At 39.0% G+C, this 17,431-nt stretch overlaps 2 protein-coding genes across 2 annotated transcripts; both read right to left on the bottom strand.

Annotated features, from left to right (window-relative positions):
• On the bottom strand, positions 1-1,945 carry LOC134214122 (dual specificity protein kinase zak2). Its single transcript, XM_062693547.1, has 3 exons — positions 1,758-1,945; positions 1,293-1,682; positions 1-1,122 (listed from the first exon to the last, which is right to left on the bottom strand). Coding segments are annotated over exons 1-3 (1,284 nt in total). The 5' UTR covers positions 1,760-1,945; the 3' UTR covers positions 1-230.
• Positions 1,946-7,248: 5,303 nt separating this feature from the next.
• On the bottom strand, positions 7,249-8,311 carry LOC134214121 (uncharacterized). Its single transcript, XM_062693546.1, has 3 exons — positions 8,103-8,311; positions 7,660-8,019; positions 7,249-7,606 (listed from the first exon to the last, which is right to left on the bottom strand). The coding sequence occupies exons 1-3, from the start codon at positions 8,135-8,137 to the stop codon at positions 7,441-7,443; spliced, it is 561 nt and encodes a 186-aa protein (XP_062549530.1). The 5' UTR covers positions 8,138-8,311; the 3' UTR covers positions 7,249-7,440.
• Between the last annotated feature and the right edge of the window lie 9,120 nt (positions 8,312-17,431).

Below are 17,431 nucleotides of genomic sequence, written 5' to 3'. Positions count from 1 at the left end.
TACTGCGATGGGAATATGTGTATTTTGTATCGCACGATTTTTTTGAAAAGATATTTTAAATAATATCAATGAATAAAATTTTGGAATTCCTAATCTAGGAAAATTTTCTAAGTATAAAGGACAAAACAAACAAATATAAGCTCGCATGCTAGTAACAACAAGCTGCCGTGGAGCCAAACAGGTGATAAAAGACAACATTTAACACTCAGATACAAAACACACTACATAAACTATTTACAACTAACAATCCGCTCCACCATGCCATGCAACGTGGCACGAACATCAGCAGTAGTAGGACGCCGAATGGCTTCGTGTTGCCAACATCTCCTGTACAGGTTTCTATATTCTTGTCGAATATAATTTTGATTGACGGCATGCAACTCAACCACCTGTACGAAAAGGGCATCCAGCGCAGCTAGGCTCGGTGCACCATCATCGTCCTCATCGTACTCCTCGGTGGCCTCAATCCCCAGCAGGTCGATGCCCTGTTGTTGGAGCTCATCACGCATGGCGTCGGTCGAATAGTCGGGACGCTGCTGCTGGTCGGAAGTGTTCGACGAAACAAGGATGCTACTGTGGAAGCTAATGTGCGAATTGCCGTTCCCCTTTAGGTAGGTTTGGGAGGACTCCATCGAGTTATCGCTATTTTTGCGACCGCGGGATGCTTGATGGTGGAAATTGTTACCCACCGGAATAGATACCGGCTCTGAGCGCAATATTTCTATTGTTGTAACACTGTCCGGACGTATTTTCTTCTTGACCACGTTGTAGGCAACGGCTTCATTAGACGCTATTGACTCGTAAGGATCTTTGCTTTCGCTCAATTGCCACATCGTTATGCCGAACGAGTAGACATCGGCCAACTCGTTTACTAGATCAAGTCCTCGAAGTAACTCCGGAGCCATGTACCGGATTGTCCCACGATTATTATTCGATTGGACCATGTCCGGTTTATCCAAATTGACCGACGATCCGAAATCGCACAGCTTGCAGGAATAGTTTCTAATCGATGAACAACCCGGGAGCAGCACACAAACTATCACATTCTGAGGTTTCACATCTAGATGAACAATATGGTGGCGATGGCAGAAACAGAGTCCGTTGATTATGTCACACAGAATCCTAGAATCCATTTGAATATTTTAATTAATTTATTGACCGTAATTTCATAGTGTTTCAAAAGACGTATTTTATATGTACCCCGATCAAAAGCATATAAACGCTAAAACCATCATTCAATTTGAAGCTCCGAAAAAAGTCCTTTGAAACACTGTGTAACCCCAAAATCTTACAGCAATCGGTGATAGATTGTGATCTCATAGCTCCGATTCAGCACACTCTGCAGACAATATCCATCGAACCGTTCCATAATAACCAATCCGTACCGAGCGCCGGAGATGATCTTCACCACTCGCACAATGTTCTCGTGCTTCAGACCCAACACATTCGCTTCGTTTCGCAGGGAATCATACCGACAGCGGTACTTGCGATGTTTTTCCACAATCTTCACGGCCACATGTTGGCTTTTGTAGGCCGCTTTTATGACCACGCCATAGCTACCACGGCCCAGAACCGTGTAGTTGGAGCTGTTGCTCTGGCAGAATTCGTCACGAAGGAAGCGCTCCCGATTCGGGGTGTCGAAATTGATCTCGATCTTCGGTACGGCGAGTTTGGTGGGGAGCCTTTTAGATCGAGAGAAGTAGGGATATGTTTGGGACATCGTCATTGTACTGCTTTCGATCTTGTAAATTACTTACATGGTGACCAATTGTGAATATCGTATTATTCATTGATGATGTGAATTTATTCGAAATTGACACTTCAAAACGATTTTTTAGAGAAGACTTTAACACAAGGGGTCAAAATATGTGGTGATTTTAAATATGATCTTTTCTGGTTAAATAGCAATGTACAATTACAGCTTGATATGGATACAACACAACAGTAGGTATATGGGAGAGAGAAAAATGCAATTGTTTTTGGGCATAGTATGGGTAGGGGAAAGTGGACTCACTTGATTCGTTTCTATAAATTTAATATTTCCCAACTTAATCCAAATATTCATGCGAGTTTCGTGTAGGCAATAGCTATCAAACTCCAATGTTTCACAGTACCACGAAACTCTATTAAGGTGTAATTTTTCATAGTTTCATTCGTCAAGATCTTGCGTTTAATTGTTCAGGCTTATTACTACAAGGGAATCACTATGTCTGTACAGAAAAATACAATTTCTTAGAATCGGACCGCATCTTGCTTTCGTGTTGTATGGTTCTTTTCTCTCTTTGCTGAAGGAAGTTGTTAAGTTAAGTTCTTCTACCCGAAGCTATTTTAATTTCAACAGTGCTTCTCAGCGCTATTTGTACCCACTGATACCGTTACGATCTTTGCAAGGACCCGTGCCTTCGTTTTACGTTGGACCCGTTTGCGGAAGTAAAATTTCGACACTCGGTGGTAATCCTGCAGGGACACCGTTCTGAAAAAACCCTCTTAGAAGGTCATGTCTCCACGCTCAGCAATGAGCATTAATAAAAACAAGAGACAGGATGAGTCTCTGAATTCTCCACTTACTTTTAAGAAACAAGGGTTCAAGACCGTCCTGCCAAAGCGCAGAAAAAAAATAGAAGGAAGCTGGAGGCTTCAGACATTACTCGTAACACTAACATTGAAAATAATTCTTCTCCTATCGAACTGAGCAATCAGTTCGATTTGATTCATGATGAAATTGAGCAAATCGAATCTACCTCTAGCCCAGGTGATTCGGTGTCAGACCATTTGGCCGAATGCCGTTTGGCTGAACGCCATTTGGCCAAATGCCGTTTGGCCGAACGGGTCGTTTGGCCGAATAGTTAAAAAAATTTGACCTCAATTTTCGAGTGGTCCTTCTTCCTACTTCCTTCTTCTTTCTGCCTTCTTCCTTCACCCTTCTTCGTCCTTCATTCTTCATTCTTCCTTCTTCCTTCTTTCTTCTTCCTTCTTCCTTCTTCTTTCTTCCTTCTTCTTTCTTCCTTCTTCCTTCTTTCTTCTTCGTTCTTCCTTCTTCCTACTTCCTTCTTCCTTCTTCTTTCTCCCTTCTTCCTTCTTCCTTCATCTTTCTTCTTCCTTCTTCCTTCTTCCTTCTTCCTTCTTCATTCTTCCATCTTCCTTGTTCCTTCTTCCTTCTGCTTTCTTCCTTCTTCCTTGTTCCTTTTTCCTTCTTCCTTCTTCCTTCTTCCTTTTTCCGTTTTTCTTCTTCCTTTTTCCGTTTTTCTTCTTCCCTTTCCTTCTTCCTTCTTTCTTCCTTCTTTCTTCCTTCTTCCTTTTTCCTTTTTCCTTCTTCCTTCTTCTTTCTTCCTTCTTCCTTTTTCCTTCTTCTTTGCTCCTTCTTACTTTTTCCTTCTTCCGTATTCCTTCTTCCCTCTTCCTTTTGCCTTCTTCTTTCTTCCTTCTTCCGTCTTCCTTATTCCTTCTTCTTATTTCTTCTTTCTTGCTTCCTCCTTCACCCTGCTTCCTTCTTCTTTCTTCAATCTTCCTTCTTCATTCTTCCTTTTTCCTTCTACCCTCTTCCTTCTTCCTTATTACTTCTTCCTTCTTCCTTCTTCTTTCTTCCTTCTTCATTCTTACTTCTTTCTTCTTTCTTCTTCCTTATTCCTTCTTCATTCTTCCTTCTTTCTTCTTCCTTATTCCTTCTTCCTTCTTCATTCTTCCTTCTTGTTTCTCACTACTCACTTCGTAAGGAAACGTATTTCAACTATTCGGCCAAACGGCATTCGGCTAAATGGCGTACGGCCAAATGGCATTCGGCAAAACGACATTCGGCCAAACGGCATTCGGCCAAATGACCCTAACCCGGTGATTCGATCCATGAAAAAAAGTAAAGGATTCCGCCGATTGTGGTATCTGTTGCCGAGTTTTCTGGCTTTAGGAATGAGATTTTGTAAACCTGCCGATTCGAGCACTTCGCACAACTTTTTCAAGTGCCGGCCAGGCCATCACCACCTCGGCATGATCTGCCTAGGATTCGACGTATAACACACATCAATTCCGAAGCTCCATCACTGCCAGAGATTCAAACAGCCATCCAAAGCATAAAATCGAATAAAGCTGACCCCATGACATCCGCTCAACTACTGCATCGTTTATTTCGTAATGCAAAGTTATCCTTGCCCGGATTCAGCAGAAGATCGATGCGACTCTCCGACGGCAGCAGGCCGGATTCCGTGCCGGGAGATCCTGTGAGGACCATATTGTCACGCTTCGTATCATTCTGGATCAGGTCACCGAATTCCAAGAGTCCCTTTACTTGGTATTCATTGACTACGAAAAAGCTTTCGATCGTCTCAATCACGAACATATGTGGGGCACCCTGAGACACAAGGGGGTTCCTGAGAAAATCATTGGCCTCATCGAGATACAGTACGAGGCCTTTTCGTGTAGAGTTCTGCACAATGGGGTCTTGTCCGACCCTATCCGGGTCGTAGCTGGTGTGAGGCATATATTCTTTCACCGTTACTGTTCCGCATCGTAATCGACGAGATTCTGGTAGGTGCGATTGATCGTCAACCAAACCGCGGGATGTTACGGCAGCCTATAACCATGGAGCACCTAAACGACTTCGAATTGGCTGATGACGTTGCACTCCTCGCTCAACGGCGCTCTGATATGCAGAGTGAGGTCAATGAGCTTGTCGAGTGCTCCTCTTCGGCAGGCTTAGTCATCAACGTCAACAAAACCAAATCGTTGGATGTAAACACGGTGACCCCTCTCAGTTACACAGTAGCCGGGCAACCAGTGGAGTGTGTCGAGTGTCGAAATTTTTCATGTTGAAAGCTTCCAATATCTTGGTAGCCAAATGGCGTCAAACGGCGGTACCAAGATCGACGGATCAAGAAAGCAAGGGCTGCCTTTACGAGTTTAAGAAATATCTGAAAAAACAGGCAGATAAGTGAGCGCACCAAAATACGAATTTTCAACTCTAACGTAAAATCTGTGCTGCTATACGCTAGCGAAACATGGTGTGTATCAGTGCAGGAGCAGAAAAATGTCTCAAAGTTGGATCCTAATTCGAAGCCCTTTTGGAAATTAACGAAAATTCAAAAGCCAATTCCAGCGCTTAAAGAGGAAAATAAACTTTTATTAACAAATGGCGAAAAGGCTCAAAAACTTGCTCAGCAGTTCGAGAGTGCCCATAATTTTAGTCTAGGTCTCACTAGTCCAATTGAGGATCAGGTTACACGGAGCTTCGAAGCCATTCTCAATCAAGAGAATGTGTTTGACCTTTCGTTGGGAACTAATTTGGATGAAGTGAGATCTATTACTAGAAAATTTAAAAATATGAAAGCCCCGGGTGATAATGGTATTTTCTACACACTTATCAAAAAACTTCCTGAGAGCTCTTTATCCTTTTTGGTTAATTTATTTAACATATGTTTCAATTGTCATACTTCCCAGATAAATGGATAAACGCCAAAGTTGTTCCAATTTTGAAGCCGGACAAAAATTCAGCTGAGGCTTCTAGTTATCGCCCAATCAGTTTTCTTTCTCCAATAAGCAAACTGTTTGAAAAGATTATTTTAAATAGAATGATGGTTCATATTAATGACAATTCTATTTTTGCTGATGAGCAATTTGGTTTTCGCCATGGGCATTCAACCACTCATCAGTTATTAAGGGTTACGAATTTAATTCAGCACAACAAATCTGAGGGATATTCGACTGGAGTTGCTCTTCTGCTCTTGGGGCCCTCCTTAGCCGTGCGGTAAGACGCGCGGCTACAAAGCAAGACCATGCTGGGCTGGGTTCGATTCCCGGTGCCGGTCTAGGCAATTTTCGGATTGGAAATTGTCTCGACTTCCCTGGGCATAAAAGTATCATCGTGCTAGCCTCATGATATACGAATGCAAAAATGGTAACCTGGCTTAGAAACCTCGCAGTTAATAACTGTGGAAGTGCTTAGCGAACACTAAGCTGCGAGGCGGCTCTGTCCCAGTGTGGGGATGTAATGCCAATAAGAAGAAGAAGAAGAGTTGCTCTTCTTGATAGAGATAAAGCATTTGACAGTGTTTGGCATGAAGGTTTGATTGTAAAATTGATGAATTTTAATTTTCCTCTGTACATTATTAAACTGATCCAAAATTATTTATCAGATCGCTCACTGCAGGTAAACTATCAGAATTCTAAATCTGATAGATTACCTGTAAGAGCTGGTGTTCCCCAAGGCAGCATACTGGGGCCCATATTGTATAACATTTTTACTTCTGACTTACCACCAGGGTGTCAAAAATCTTTGTTTGCAGATGACACGGGACTTTCAGCCAAAGGGCGAAGCCTTCGTGTCAATTGTAGTAGATTGCTGGATATTTTTTCAAAACTAATTTTTTCACATAATGCCCAATAAAATAATTTCCTTTTCTACAAAAATCGTTACAATTTTGCTATAAAACCTAAAGCTTCTCTTCTTTTCGCTATGCTTTCCACTATAATTCTTCACCTACGCTTTTGAGCACTGCAGCCGGTGGCTGCCTGCGGTTTTAAAAGTGTTCAAAAGCGTAGGTGAAGAATTATAATGGAAAGCATATCGAAAAGAAGAGAAGCTTTAGGTTTTATAGCAAAAAAGCCATGATCCCACTGCGCCACGCGACTTATGCGGCCGATCCATGATCCCACTGCGATAACGTCGACGGCAATAACATCCCACTAAGATGGAGAACGGGAATCGCTACTGGGCCCATAACCAGTTGGCCAGAGAAGGGAAACCCCTCACAAAGAATAACAATTAGAGTTCCCTCTCACTCCACAGCAGGCAACAGACTGATACTTCTGCCAGTAGTTGCAGTTCTCTTTATTCAACAATAGGTATATACAATACAACCATAACAATATTCCTTAATCTACCCAAGAGCAACTACAACTAACTGGCGCCTGCTTCCTCCATGCTCGATCTACAGCGAAGCGTCGCACACTACCTGATATTCCAACAAAATCAATCCTACGCCTTTGGTCGCAAGGCTACTGGAGACCTTTCATTCCTTTTTCAATATAAGGACCAGTGGCGTAGCCAGAAAATTGGTCTGGGGGGGTTTTCTGAAAAAAAAAATTTCGAAAAAAAAACTTGTTCTAAAAATGTTGTCTCTGGGGGGGTTTTATGTCCAAAACCACCCCCGTGGCTACAATATAATAAATATCCAACAAATATTGAAAGCTTCTAGATCGCTTATTCAACCAAAAATAGTCTTCTGCGACTAAAAAACTATTCAGCAAAAATGGTTTGTTTGGGTAGGACATAATATAAACACACATTTTGAATTTTAACTGCACCTATATGTTTATCACTTGATAAACTGTATCTCGATATGAAACTTCATATACGTTATGCCTAGTGACATTTTGATGTCTGAATTTCAACATCAAGCTACTTTGTATCATATGATATAGCTCGCAGGTCGAATATAGCCTATAAAGCACTTAATCCTTGTGCACAAGAATAACCGTTGCAATCACATAAAAGTGAGGCGTCTCGTGATAGTGCCGAATGTAGTCATCCATCTTGGGATCCAATATGTATTTCATCTTGTAATGCACTCCTTGCTGTTGCTTCTCGACAATGGTTGCCAAACTAATGATCCGATGCCTAAAACACAATTAGCTGTTTATCTAGTTTATAGTATTTCGAGTATTTCGAACCTTTTATAGTTCATATTCTTAATTCGGTCCTTGATCTGCTTGGATATATTCTGACACATTTGCAGGTTTTTCGACGGGTCGTAAATGTAACGCATCTCCTCCTCGTCCACGTTGAACTGTTTCTCGATCACTCGTTCCATGATGCGGTGAATTTTCTCCGTGTTGAACAGTGGCTTTTGGTAGGGTTCCTCTTTCTCCTCCTTATTGATTCGGTGATTGAGCTCTTCGGTGAGTTCCTTGAAACGATTCTTCCGTTTGCCAAGTGCGGCTGTAAGCGTATCGCTGAACAACCCAACGGCTCCACCCTTGCTGGAGGCGCGGGTCAGGCGGGTATTACTGCTACAGGTGGTGGTCGAGGTACTGCATGGCACGGTGGTTAATGGTTATATAATGATAATTATGTTCCAATAATGGGATATTCAAATGCATTTCAAATTACTTACGAAGCACCACCGATTAATGGCCCCCATGATGCCATATTTGCTAGTTCGGAGGGGAATGGTGCTTTCCGTTATCTGATAATTGACGACAATTTTATTACTTGTAGAATAAACTAAAATTAAAACCAATCCAAAGCCCCGTACGCGTTCCCGGAGGAGTCAACAAACCGACTGCCCCAGTGCAGAACTGGAATTGTAGTGCAAACCTCAATAATACCCTTTCCGGACTAAAACAAAAAGCAACTTTCATAGTGGTAATAGTAGGCCATAGATTTCAACTTCAAACCTGACACCTTTCCCGTGGCGTGCCGACTATCCGGTACTCCAGGATTCGTGCCACAAGGTGTTTTTTGCATGAGCTTCACGAGCACGAACGTTGTTGGGGAGCGAGCTTCTATTTTAGCTTCTGTGCAATTCGACGGCTCCCGCAAGCTGAAAATGATTGAAGCGTGCACAAAAATCCGATAGGCAGACACCGCACAAAACTTTACGCCGTGCATTAGTCTCGGCGTTGCCTTTACTTGAGAAAGAATCTTTCTTTTTAGACATTTAATTTATGTGCGCAGGAAAAATATTATAATCATCCTACATTAAATTATTCATTTACATGATTTGAATTGTGGAAAAAAAGGTTTGAAAAAGTCGTGTAATTTCGAAAAATCATTAAAAAAATAGCGTTGTTTCGCTATGGGAGGGGGATGGTGCTCGTTAGTCGTGCGGTAAGATGCGCGGCTACAAAGCAAGACCATGTGGAGGTTGGCTGGGTTCGATTCCCGGTGCCAGTCTAGACAACTGTCTCGACTTCCCTGGGCATTAAGCATCATCGTGTTAGCCTCATGATATACGAATGCAAAAATGATAACCTGGCTTAGAAACCTTGCAGTAAATAACTGTGGAAGTGCTTAATGAACACAAAGCAGCGAGGCGGCCATGTCCCAGTGGGGGATGTAATGCCAATGAAGAAGAAGAAGCGTAATTTCGAGGAACAGTTTTCATGAATTGTATTACAGTTTTATTTTGAGCTGTATATTCTGTTTATTCAAATTCTAAGATCTTTATGTTCTTCTATACTGCCGCTAACCGCAAGTCAGACTTATCTGTATATGGGTGCCATATACAGATAAGTCTGACTTGCGGTTAGCGGCAGTATATCTTCTTCTTCTATTTCTATTTTCTATCTTCTATTTTATATACATAAAAATAAATTTCTGTCTGTCTGACCCTTATAGACTCGAAATCCACTGGACCAATCGGCGTGAAAATTTTAATGCAGTTGTTTTTAGAGCCGGGGAAGGTTCTTAAGATGGTTCGAGACCTCTGCCCTTTTGGAAAGGGGGGCTCCCATACAAATAAAACATCCATTTCATCATAACCTGAGAATTAATCAGACAAATGGAACAACATCTGGCATATCAAGGTTTTGGGAGGGAAGATACGTTTCTGTGGTGATTTGAAACCCCTACCTCTTCTAGAAAGGGGGGCTCCCATACAAATGAAGCAGAAATTTCTGCAGAACTCGAAAACTAATCAGAGAATTCATAAATTTTAGGTGAAACGAAGTTCGTCGGGTCCACTACTGTAAAATAAATCCAACTTGCAGAACCTTGAGTTCATTTAATTCTTGTACTGTTCAGAGTATTATCCAATTCTACATTTGTGTTTCACAATTACAGTATTATTTTAAATTCCTGTCGCATATTGATGTACATATCTTTCTGTTTTGAGATGTAACATATTCCAACCAAACCATGAATATACTCGTTTCACTTTCCCAAATTTAATGTTCATTTTGAAATTTGAATGTACAGGTACGCGAAATGATAATCACTGAAGGAGCTAAGCTGAGATTTTCAAAACAATATCTGAAGGATATTCCGAAGGTATTTCCGAAGAATTCGTAAGAGAATTCCCAAGTTCAGAAAGTAATTCTTGGAAAAATTTCTGGAGTTTTATAAAGTTTCCCTAAAAAATACATAAATTGTTCAAATGAATTGCCTAAGAAATTTCCAACAGATTCCTTTGAAAAAAACCGACGAAATTTCAAAAGGATTTCTGAAGTTATTGCCGAAGAATTTTTAAAAGGTATTTCCGAAGGAATTTCTCAAGAAATTTTCGAAGGATCCTCTAACTGTATTTCTGAAGGAATACTTGAAGGATTTCACGAAGTAAATCCTATACTAAATTCCAAAGAAATTCGTAAAGGAATTTCTGATGGAATTTCCAGAGCATCTGCTATTGGTGTTTTCCAAAGTTTTCGTAAAGGATTCCCGGAGGATATTCTAAAGGAAATTTTGGAGTTTCTGGTGGAATTCTTGGAGACATTGAAAAATGTAGGAAAATATTGCTTCGTAAACGTTCAATATCTTAGCAGACAGGTAGCGTCGGACGGCGAAACCAAGATTGAGACAGGAGAACGGATCAAGAAGGCTGGGGCTGCTTTTGCGAGTTTACGAAACATATGGAGATCCAATCAGATCAGCCAGCCGCAACAAATTCCAAATATTCAACGCTAATGTGAAATCGGTGTTATTATACGCTAGCAGAGATCACGAAAAAACTGCAAGTATCAACCGATGTTTACGTTTCATAATTAGGGCCTGCTGGACTGTTGTCACAACTGGATATCGAATGTTGAGTTCCGTCGACGATGCCATCAAAAATCGATATCAACAGAAATTCTAGAGCGTAAATGGCAAGCGCTGAACTGGTATTAGGCAGGCCATCGCTGCCAGACCCAGGGGCTCGTGTTAACGTATCCTCAATAACGAAATCGACAGGAATCAACCCTGGGCCAAGGTCTAAAGAGAGCAGCTACTCAGGATGAAGATGTTTTACGCTAGCCCAATGGATATTTAGGAGTGCTCAAAATCCTTGAGAGAGTGAGAAAAATCCTCCAGGAGTTGTTTTAAAATTCCTTCCGGAATTCCATTAGAAATTCATTCGGAAATATCAAGAATTTCGTACAAGATTTTTTTGGAAGGAATTTCCGAAGTAATATACGAATGTATCTCTGTATTCGTAAAGGAAGTTCAATGAGAATTTTTGGAGCAATTTGACTTGTTTTCTACAGCTTTTGTAAAAGATTTCCGGAAATCTTTCTGAGCAATTCCTGTAGAAGTTTCTGGAGGAATTCTTGGAGAAATTTAAGAATGTCAAAAAACCCTTCAGGAGTATCTTAGGGAATTCCTACAGGAATTCCTTCAGCAAGTTGATAAGTCATTCGTTGGAAATTAGAAGAATATATGGACGGGGTTCTGCCAAACCATACCAAGCGACTTTTTGACTTACTTGTGCTATTTTATGATTTACGTACAATTACAACGCAAATCGTTTCAAATCAGTTCATACGTACAGTTTGTTCTAGGATATCCTCAGTTCTTTTTTAGTAGGGTTACTGCTCCTGGACTTGTTTTTTATTTTTGTAATTTTTTCTCAGCAGTAAGCACACAAGGTCTTAAAATTTTATTAATAGAATTGTTTTTTTTTTTTCAACAGGGAGCTTGAGCTTGAGCTTGAGCTTGATTGACTGCTCGTAGTTGCTACTCCATTATGACCAGATCAGCTGTTCTTGCACAGGGAACCAACAGATGTTTGCTTGGGACTAGCACACATCTTCAATGTACAAGTACTGGTGATCTCATTTGTTAGGTCATACTGGCGCCTGCCACGTCAGAATGCAAGTCAATGTAGCGAAGGGGGAGGAAATGATGATGCAATCACTCGCCCACTTCAAGCCGAATATACCTCTGCACTTGCCACGAGTTTATGCGGAATTTGTTGGAATTTCTGGGTTAGGTTTGAGAGGCAGAGGTCCGTCTTGGTTAACGAGCTGCCAATGTGATAGATAGGAGAAGGTTACTGATGGAATTTCTAATTGGATGTAGGAAATGAGCTCTTTTCCAATTCTAGCAGATTACTGTTAGAATACTCAAGTTGAAGGTATAGGAATAGTAATGGAAACGGTATGGAAGTCCATTTCCTGTTCTAGCGATTGCTAGAACATGAGAAATAAAGAGAAAGATACAAAGTAGGAGAATGGAACGGTCCTGGGATTGAACTCACGACCTCCTGCGTATGAGGCAGAAGCAGTAGCCATATGACTACCAAGCCCGCTAATTTTATTAATAGAATTGTTAAACTTTAAATACTATCATCAATAAGAAATCTATAAATGTCCTACATTTGCTTGAGTAAATAAGGGATTTATAGTGAGAAACAAAGCAATTCTTATTAGGGGAACTGTTCTGTTTTCCATCTCTCTGAACATATATTCATCTCATCGCAAAACAAAGAAATACAGCACTTATCTCGTCGCTTATTTTTGCTAACACGCCTGCTCACTGGTGAAAAATAAAATTGAAAAAAAAACCAAATTCCTTTTTATTGCTTTGTTTTAATAGGATGGAAATAGGAGCTATGGGATTAAGTATCGAACCGTTTCCCTATGTATTTAATTATTTGTTTTATTTCCAGTTGTGAAAAAACAAATTGCCACAGCATGGAAATTGTCGTTTCTAACATCAATACCTATGATCAAACCCCGTTAAGTGAAAAGTCAAATGTAAATACGTTACGTTTATACAAGTCCTACGTCTACTCGCTGTTATGTTTAAAACATTACCTATTGCACTTTTTTTTACACCATCATCATTATCGTTCATTCATTATAATTTATTCATTAACTTATTTATTTAATTACTGATTTACTCATTTAAAAAAAAATTATTGACGTGGTAATTTATTTATTTATTATTATATAAGTTTTTTTATTTATTATTTTTCTAATTTATTAATTTTTAAGTTTATTTTTTGGGGCCCTCTTTAGCCGTGCGGTAAGACGCGCGGCTACAAAGCAAGACCATGCTGAGGGTGGCTGGGTTCGATTCCCGGTGCCGGTCTAGGCAATTTTCGGATTGGAAATTGTATCGATTTCCCTGGGCATAAAAGTATCATCGTGTTAGCCTCATGATATACGAATGTAAAAATGGTAACCTGGCTAAGAAACCTCGCAGTTAATAACTGTGGAAGTGCTTAATGAACACTAAGCTGCGGGGCGGCTCTGTCCCAGTGTGGGGATGTAATGCCAATAAGAAGAAGAAGAAGTTTATTTTTATTTAATTTCATTATTTACTGCTTTTATGAATTAATGAATTAATGAATCAATGAATCTATGAATTTATGAATTTATGAATTTATGAATTTATGAATTTATGAATTTATGAATTTATGAATTTATGAATTTATGAATTTATGAATTTATGAATTTATGAATTTATGAATTTATGAATTTATGAATTTATGAATTTATGAACTTATGAATTTATGAATTTATGAATTTATGAATTTATGAATTTATGAATTTATGCATTTATGAATTTATGAATTTATGATCTCATGAATTTATGAATTTATGAATTTATGAATTTATGAATTTATGAATTTATGAATTTATGAACTTTATGAATCATGAATTTATGAACCATGAACTCCATGAATTTATGAATTTATGAATTTATGAATTTATGAATTTATGAATTTATGAATGTATGAAATGAATTTCATGAACCCATGAATTTATGAATTTATGAATTTATGAATTCATGAACCCATGAATTTATGAACTCATGAACCCATGAACTTATGAATTTATGAACCCATGAACTCATGAATGAACCATGAATTTATGAACCATGAACTTATGAACCCATGAACTTATGAACCCATGAACTATGAACCATGAATTTATGAATCCCATGAACTCATGAACCCATGAACTGAACCATGAACTCATGAACCCATGAACTCCATGAACTCCATGAACTCCATGAATCCATGAACCCATGAACTCATGAACCTATGAACTCATGAACCCATGAACCCATGAATCCCATGAACTCATGAATTTATGAACCCATGAACTCATGAACTCATGAATCCCATGAACTCATGAACTCCATGAACCCATGAACTCATGAACCTGGCGAATCCCATGAACCCATGAACCCATGAACTTGCATGAACTCATGAACTCCATGAACCCATGAACTCATGAACTCATGAACCCATGAACTCATGAACTCATGAATCCATGAATCCATGAACTCATGAATCATGAATCCCATGAATCCATGAACTCATGAACCTATGAATCCCATGAACTCATGAACTCATGAACTCATGAATCCATGAACTCATGAACTCATGAACTCTATGAACCCATGAATCCCATGAACTCATGAACTGAACTCTGCTGAACCCATGAACTCCATGAACCCATGAACCCATGAACTCCATGAACTCATGAACCCATGAACTTATGAACTCATGAATCCATGAACTCATGAACTCATGAACTCATGAACTCCATGAATCCATGAATCCATGAACTCATGAACCCATGAACTCCATGAATTCATGAACCATGAATCCCATGAACTCATGAACTCATGAACCCATGAATCCATGAATCATGAACTCCATGAACTCATGAACTCATGAATCCCATGAACTCATGAATCCATGAATCCCATGAACTCCATGAACCCATGAACTCATGAACTCATGAACCCATGAACTCCATGAACCTGGCGAACTCATGAATCCCATGAACTCATGAACCCATGAACTCATGAACCCATGAACTCATGAACTCATGAACTCCATGAACTCATGAACCCATGAACTCCATGAACCCATGAACTCATGAATCCCATGAACTCATGAACTCATGAACCCATGAACTCATGAACTCATGAACCCATGAACTCCATGAACCTAAGAACTCATGAATCCCATGAACTCATGAACTCATGAACTCATGAACTCATGAACTCCATGAACCCATGAACTCATGAACTCCATGAATCCATGAACTCCATGAACTCCATGAATCCCATGAACTCTATGAACTCATGAACTCATGAACTCATGAACTCCATGAACTCATGAACTCATGAACTCATGAACCCATGAACTCCATGAACTCATGAACCCATGAACCCATGAACTCATGAACCCATGAACTCATGAACTCCATGAATTTATGAACTCATGAATCCATGAACCCATGAATCCATGAACTCATGAACCCATGAACTCCATGAACTCATGAACCCATGAACCCATGAACTCCATGAACTCCATGAACCCATGAACTCATGAACCCATGAACCCATGAATTCATGAACTCATGAACTCTGCATGAACTCCATGAACTCATGAACCCATGAACCCATGAACTCATGAATCCATGAACCCATGAACCCATGAACTCATGAACTCATGAACCCATGAACTCATGAATGAACCCATGAACCCATGAACTCCATGAACTCATGAACTCATGAACCCATGAACCCATGAACTCATGAATCCCATGAACTCATGAACCCATGAACCCATGAACTCATGAACTCATGAACCCATGAACTCCATGAACTCCATGAACTTATGAATCCCATGAACTCATGAACTCATGAACTCATGAATCCCATGAACTCATGAACTCATGAACCCATGAACCCATGAACTCCATGAATCCCATGAACTCATGAACCCATGAATCCATGAACCCATGAACCCATGAACTCCATGAACCCATGAACTCATGAACCCATGAATCATGAACTCATGAACTCCATGAACTTGGCGAACTCCATGAACTCATGAACTCCATGAACTCATGAACTCATGAACCCATGAACTCATGAACCCATGAATTGCGAACTCATGAATCCCATGAATCCATGAACTCATGAATCCCATGAACCATGAACTATGAACCCATGAACTCATGAACTCCATGAACCCATGAATCCCATGAACCTATGAACTCATGAATCATGAACTCCATGAACTCCATGAACTCATGAACTCCATGAATCCATGAACTCATGAACTCATGAATCCATGAACTCATGAATCCATGAACTCCATGAACTCATGAACTCATGAACTCCATGAATTTATGAATTCCATGAACTGAATTTATGAACTCATGAATCCATGAACCCATGAATCCCATGAATTTCATGAACTATGAATATGAATCTCATGAATTTATGAATTTATGAATTATGAATTTATGAATTTCATGAATTTCCATGAATTTATGAATTTATGAATCTCATGATGAATTTATCATGAATTTATGAATTTATGAATTTATGAATCCATTTAATTTATGAATTCTTATGAATTTATGAATTTATGAATTTCATGAATTTATGAATTTATGAATTTATGAATTTCCATGAATTTATGAATTTATGAATTTATGAATTTATGAATTTATGAATTATGAATTTATGAATTTATTAATTTATGAATTAAGTAATTTTTGAACTTATTAACTTATCAATTTATGAATTTATGAATTTTTATGAATTTATGAATTTATGAATTTATGAATTTATGAATTTATGAATTTATGAATTTATGAATTTATGAATTTATGAATTTATGAATTTATGAATTTATGAATTTATGAATTTATGAATTTATGAATTTATGAATTTATGAATTTATGAATTTATGAATTTATGATTTTATGAATTTATGAATTTATGAATTTATGAATTTATGAATTTATGAATTTATGAATTTATGAATTTATTAATTTATGAATTTGCTCGCTCGGATAAAGGCGATGGTGGTAAGGTCGTCTTCAGTGTCTCGTACTTGACTCGACTCGAGTCGAGTTACAAGGTACAATTAAGTGGTGGAATTAAATGGGATTGTACAAACTCGTCTTATGACAAGTGAAGACATTCCACTAAAAAGCTCAAAATAATTTTCTTAATAAAAATGTTACTTGAGATATGATTCCTGATTCCTTTGAAAGTTTGCCTAGGATAAGGCGTTATGTCAAATGACCTAGCCCCGTTTGATATGAGATATGTTTGTAAACTTGTCTTCATTAGGATTAAGATATTTTAGTCTGTGTGGTTACATATACATATAGGGACACGGCAGGTATTTCCGTCCATCGTCGTAGGGGCTAAAACCAACGAATGCAACGTACATTTCTAGCACTATAGCAGAACGTTTCTCCTGAGCTTACGATTTGGTACGTATGAGTTTTACAAAAAAGCGTCTTTTTTATTGGTTTTCGAGACTATGACGAACAGACGAAAATACCTGCCGTGTCCCTATAAATAATTGCGGAAGGATTTCCCGCTGGAACCCTGGAGGAATTGTGAAGGAATTACTGGAGGTTTTGCTGAAGAATTTATTAAGTAATTTTCGAAAAAAAAATACCTGATAGATTTTCCGAAATAAATACTTTTTACTGTTTAAGTGCGACGCTGAATGGATCCAAATCAGTGAGACAT

The sequence above is a fragment of the Armigeres subalbatus genome, chromosome 2 (assembly GCF_024139115.2).
Source record: "Armigeres subalbatus isolate Guangzhou_Male chromosome 2, GZ_Asu_2, whole genome shotgun sequence".
In the NCBI taxonomy this organism is placed as follows: Eukaryota; Metazoa; Arthropoda; class Insecta; order Diptera; family Culicidae; genus Armigeres; species Armigeres subalbatus.
The sequence above is the reverse complement of the archived record's forward strand: the minus strand, read 5'-3'. Positions and strand labels throughout refer to the sequence as shown.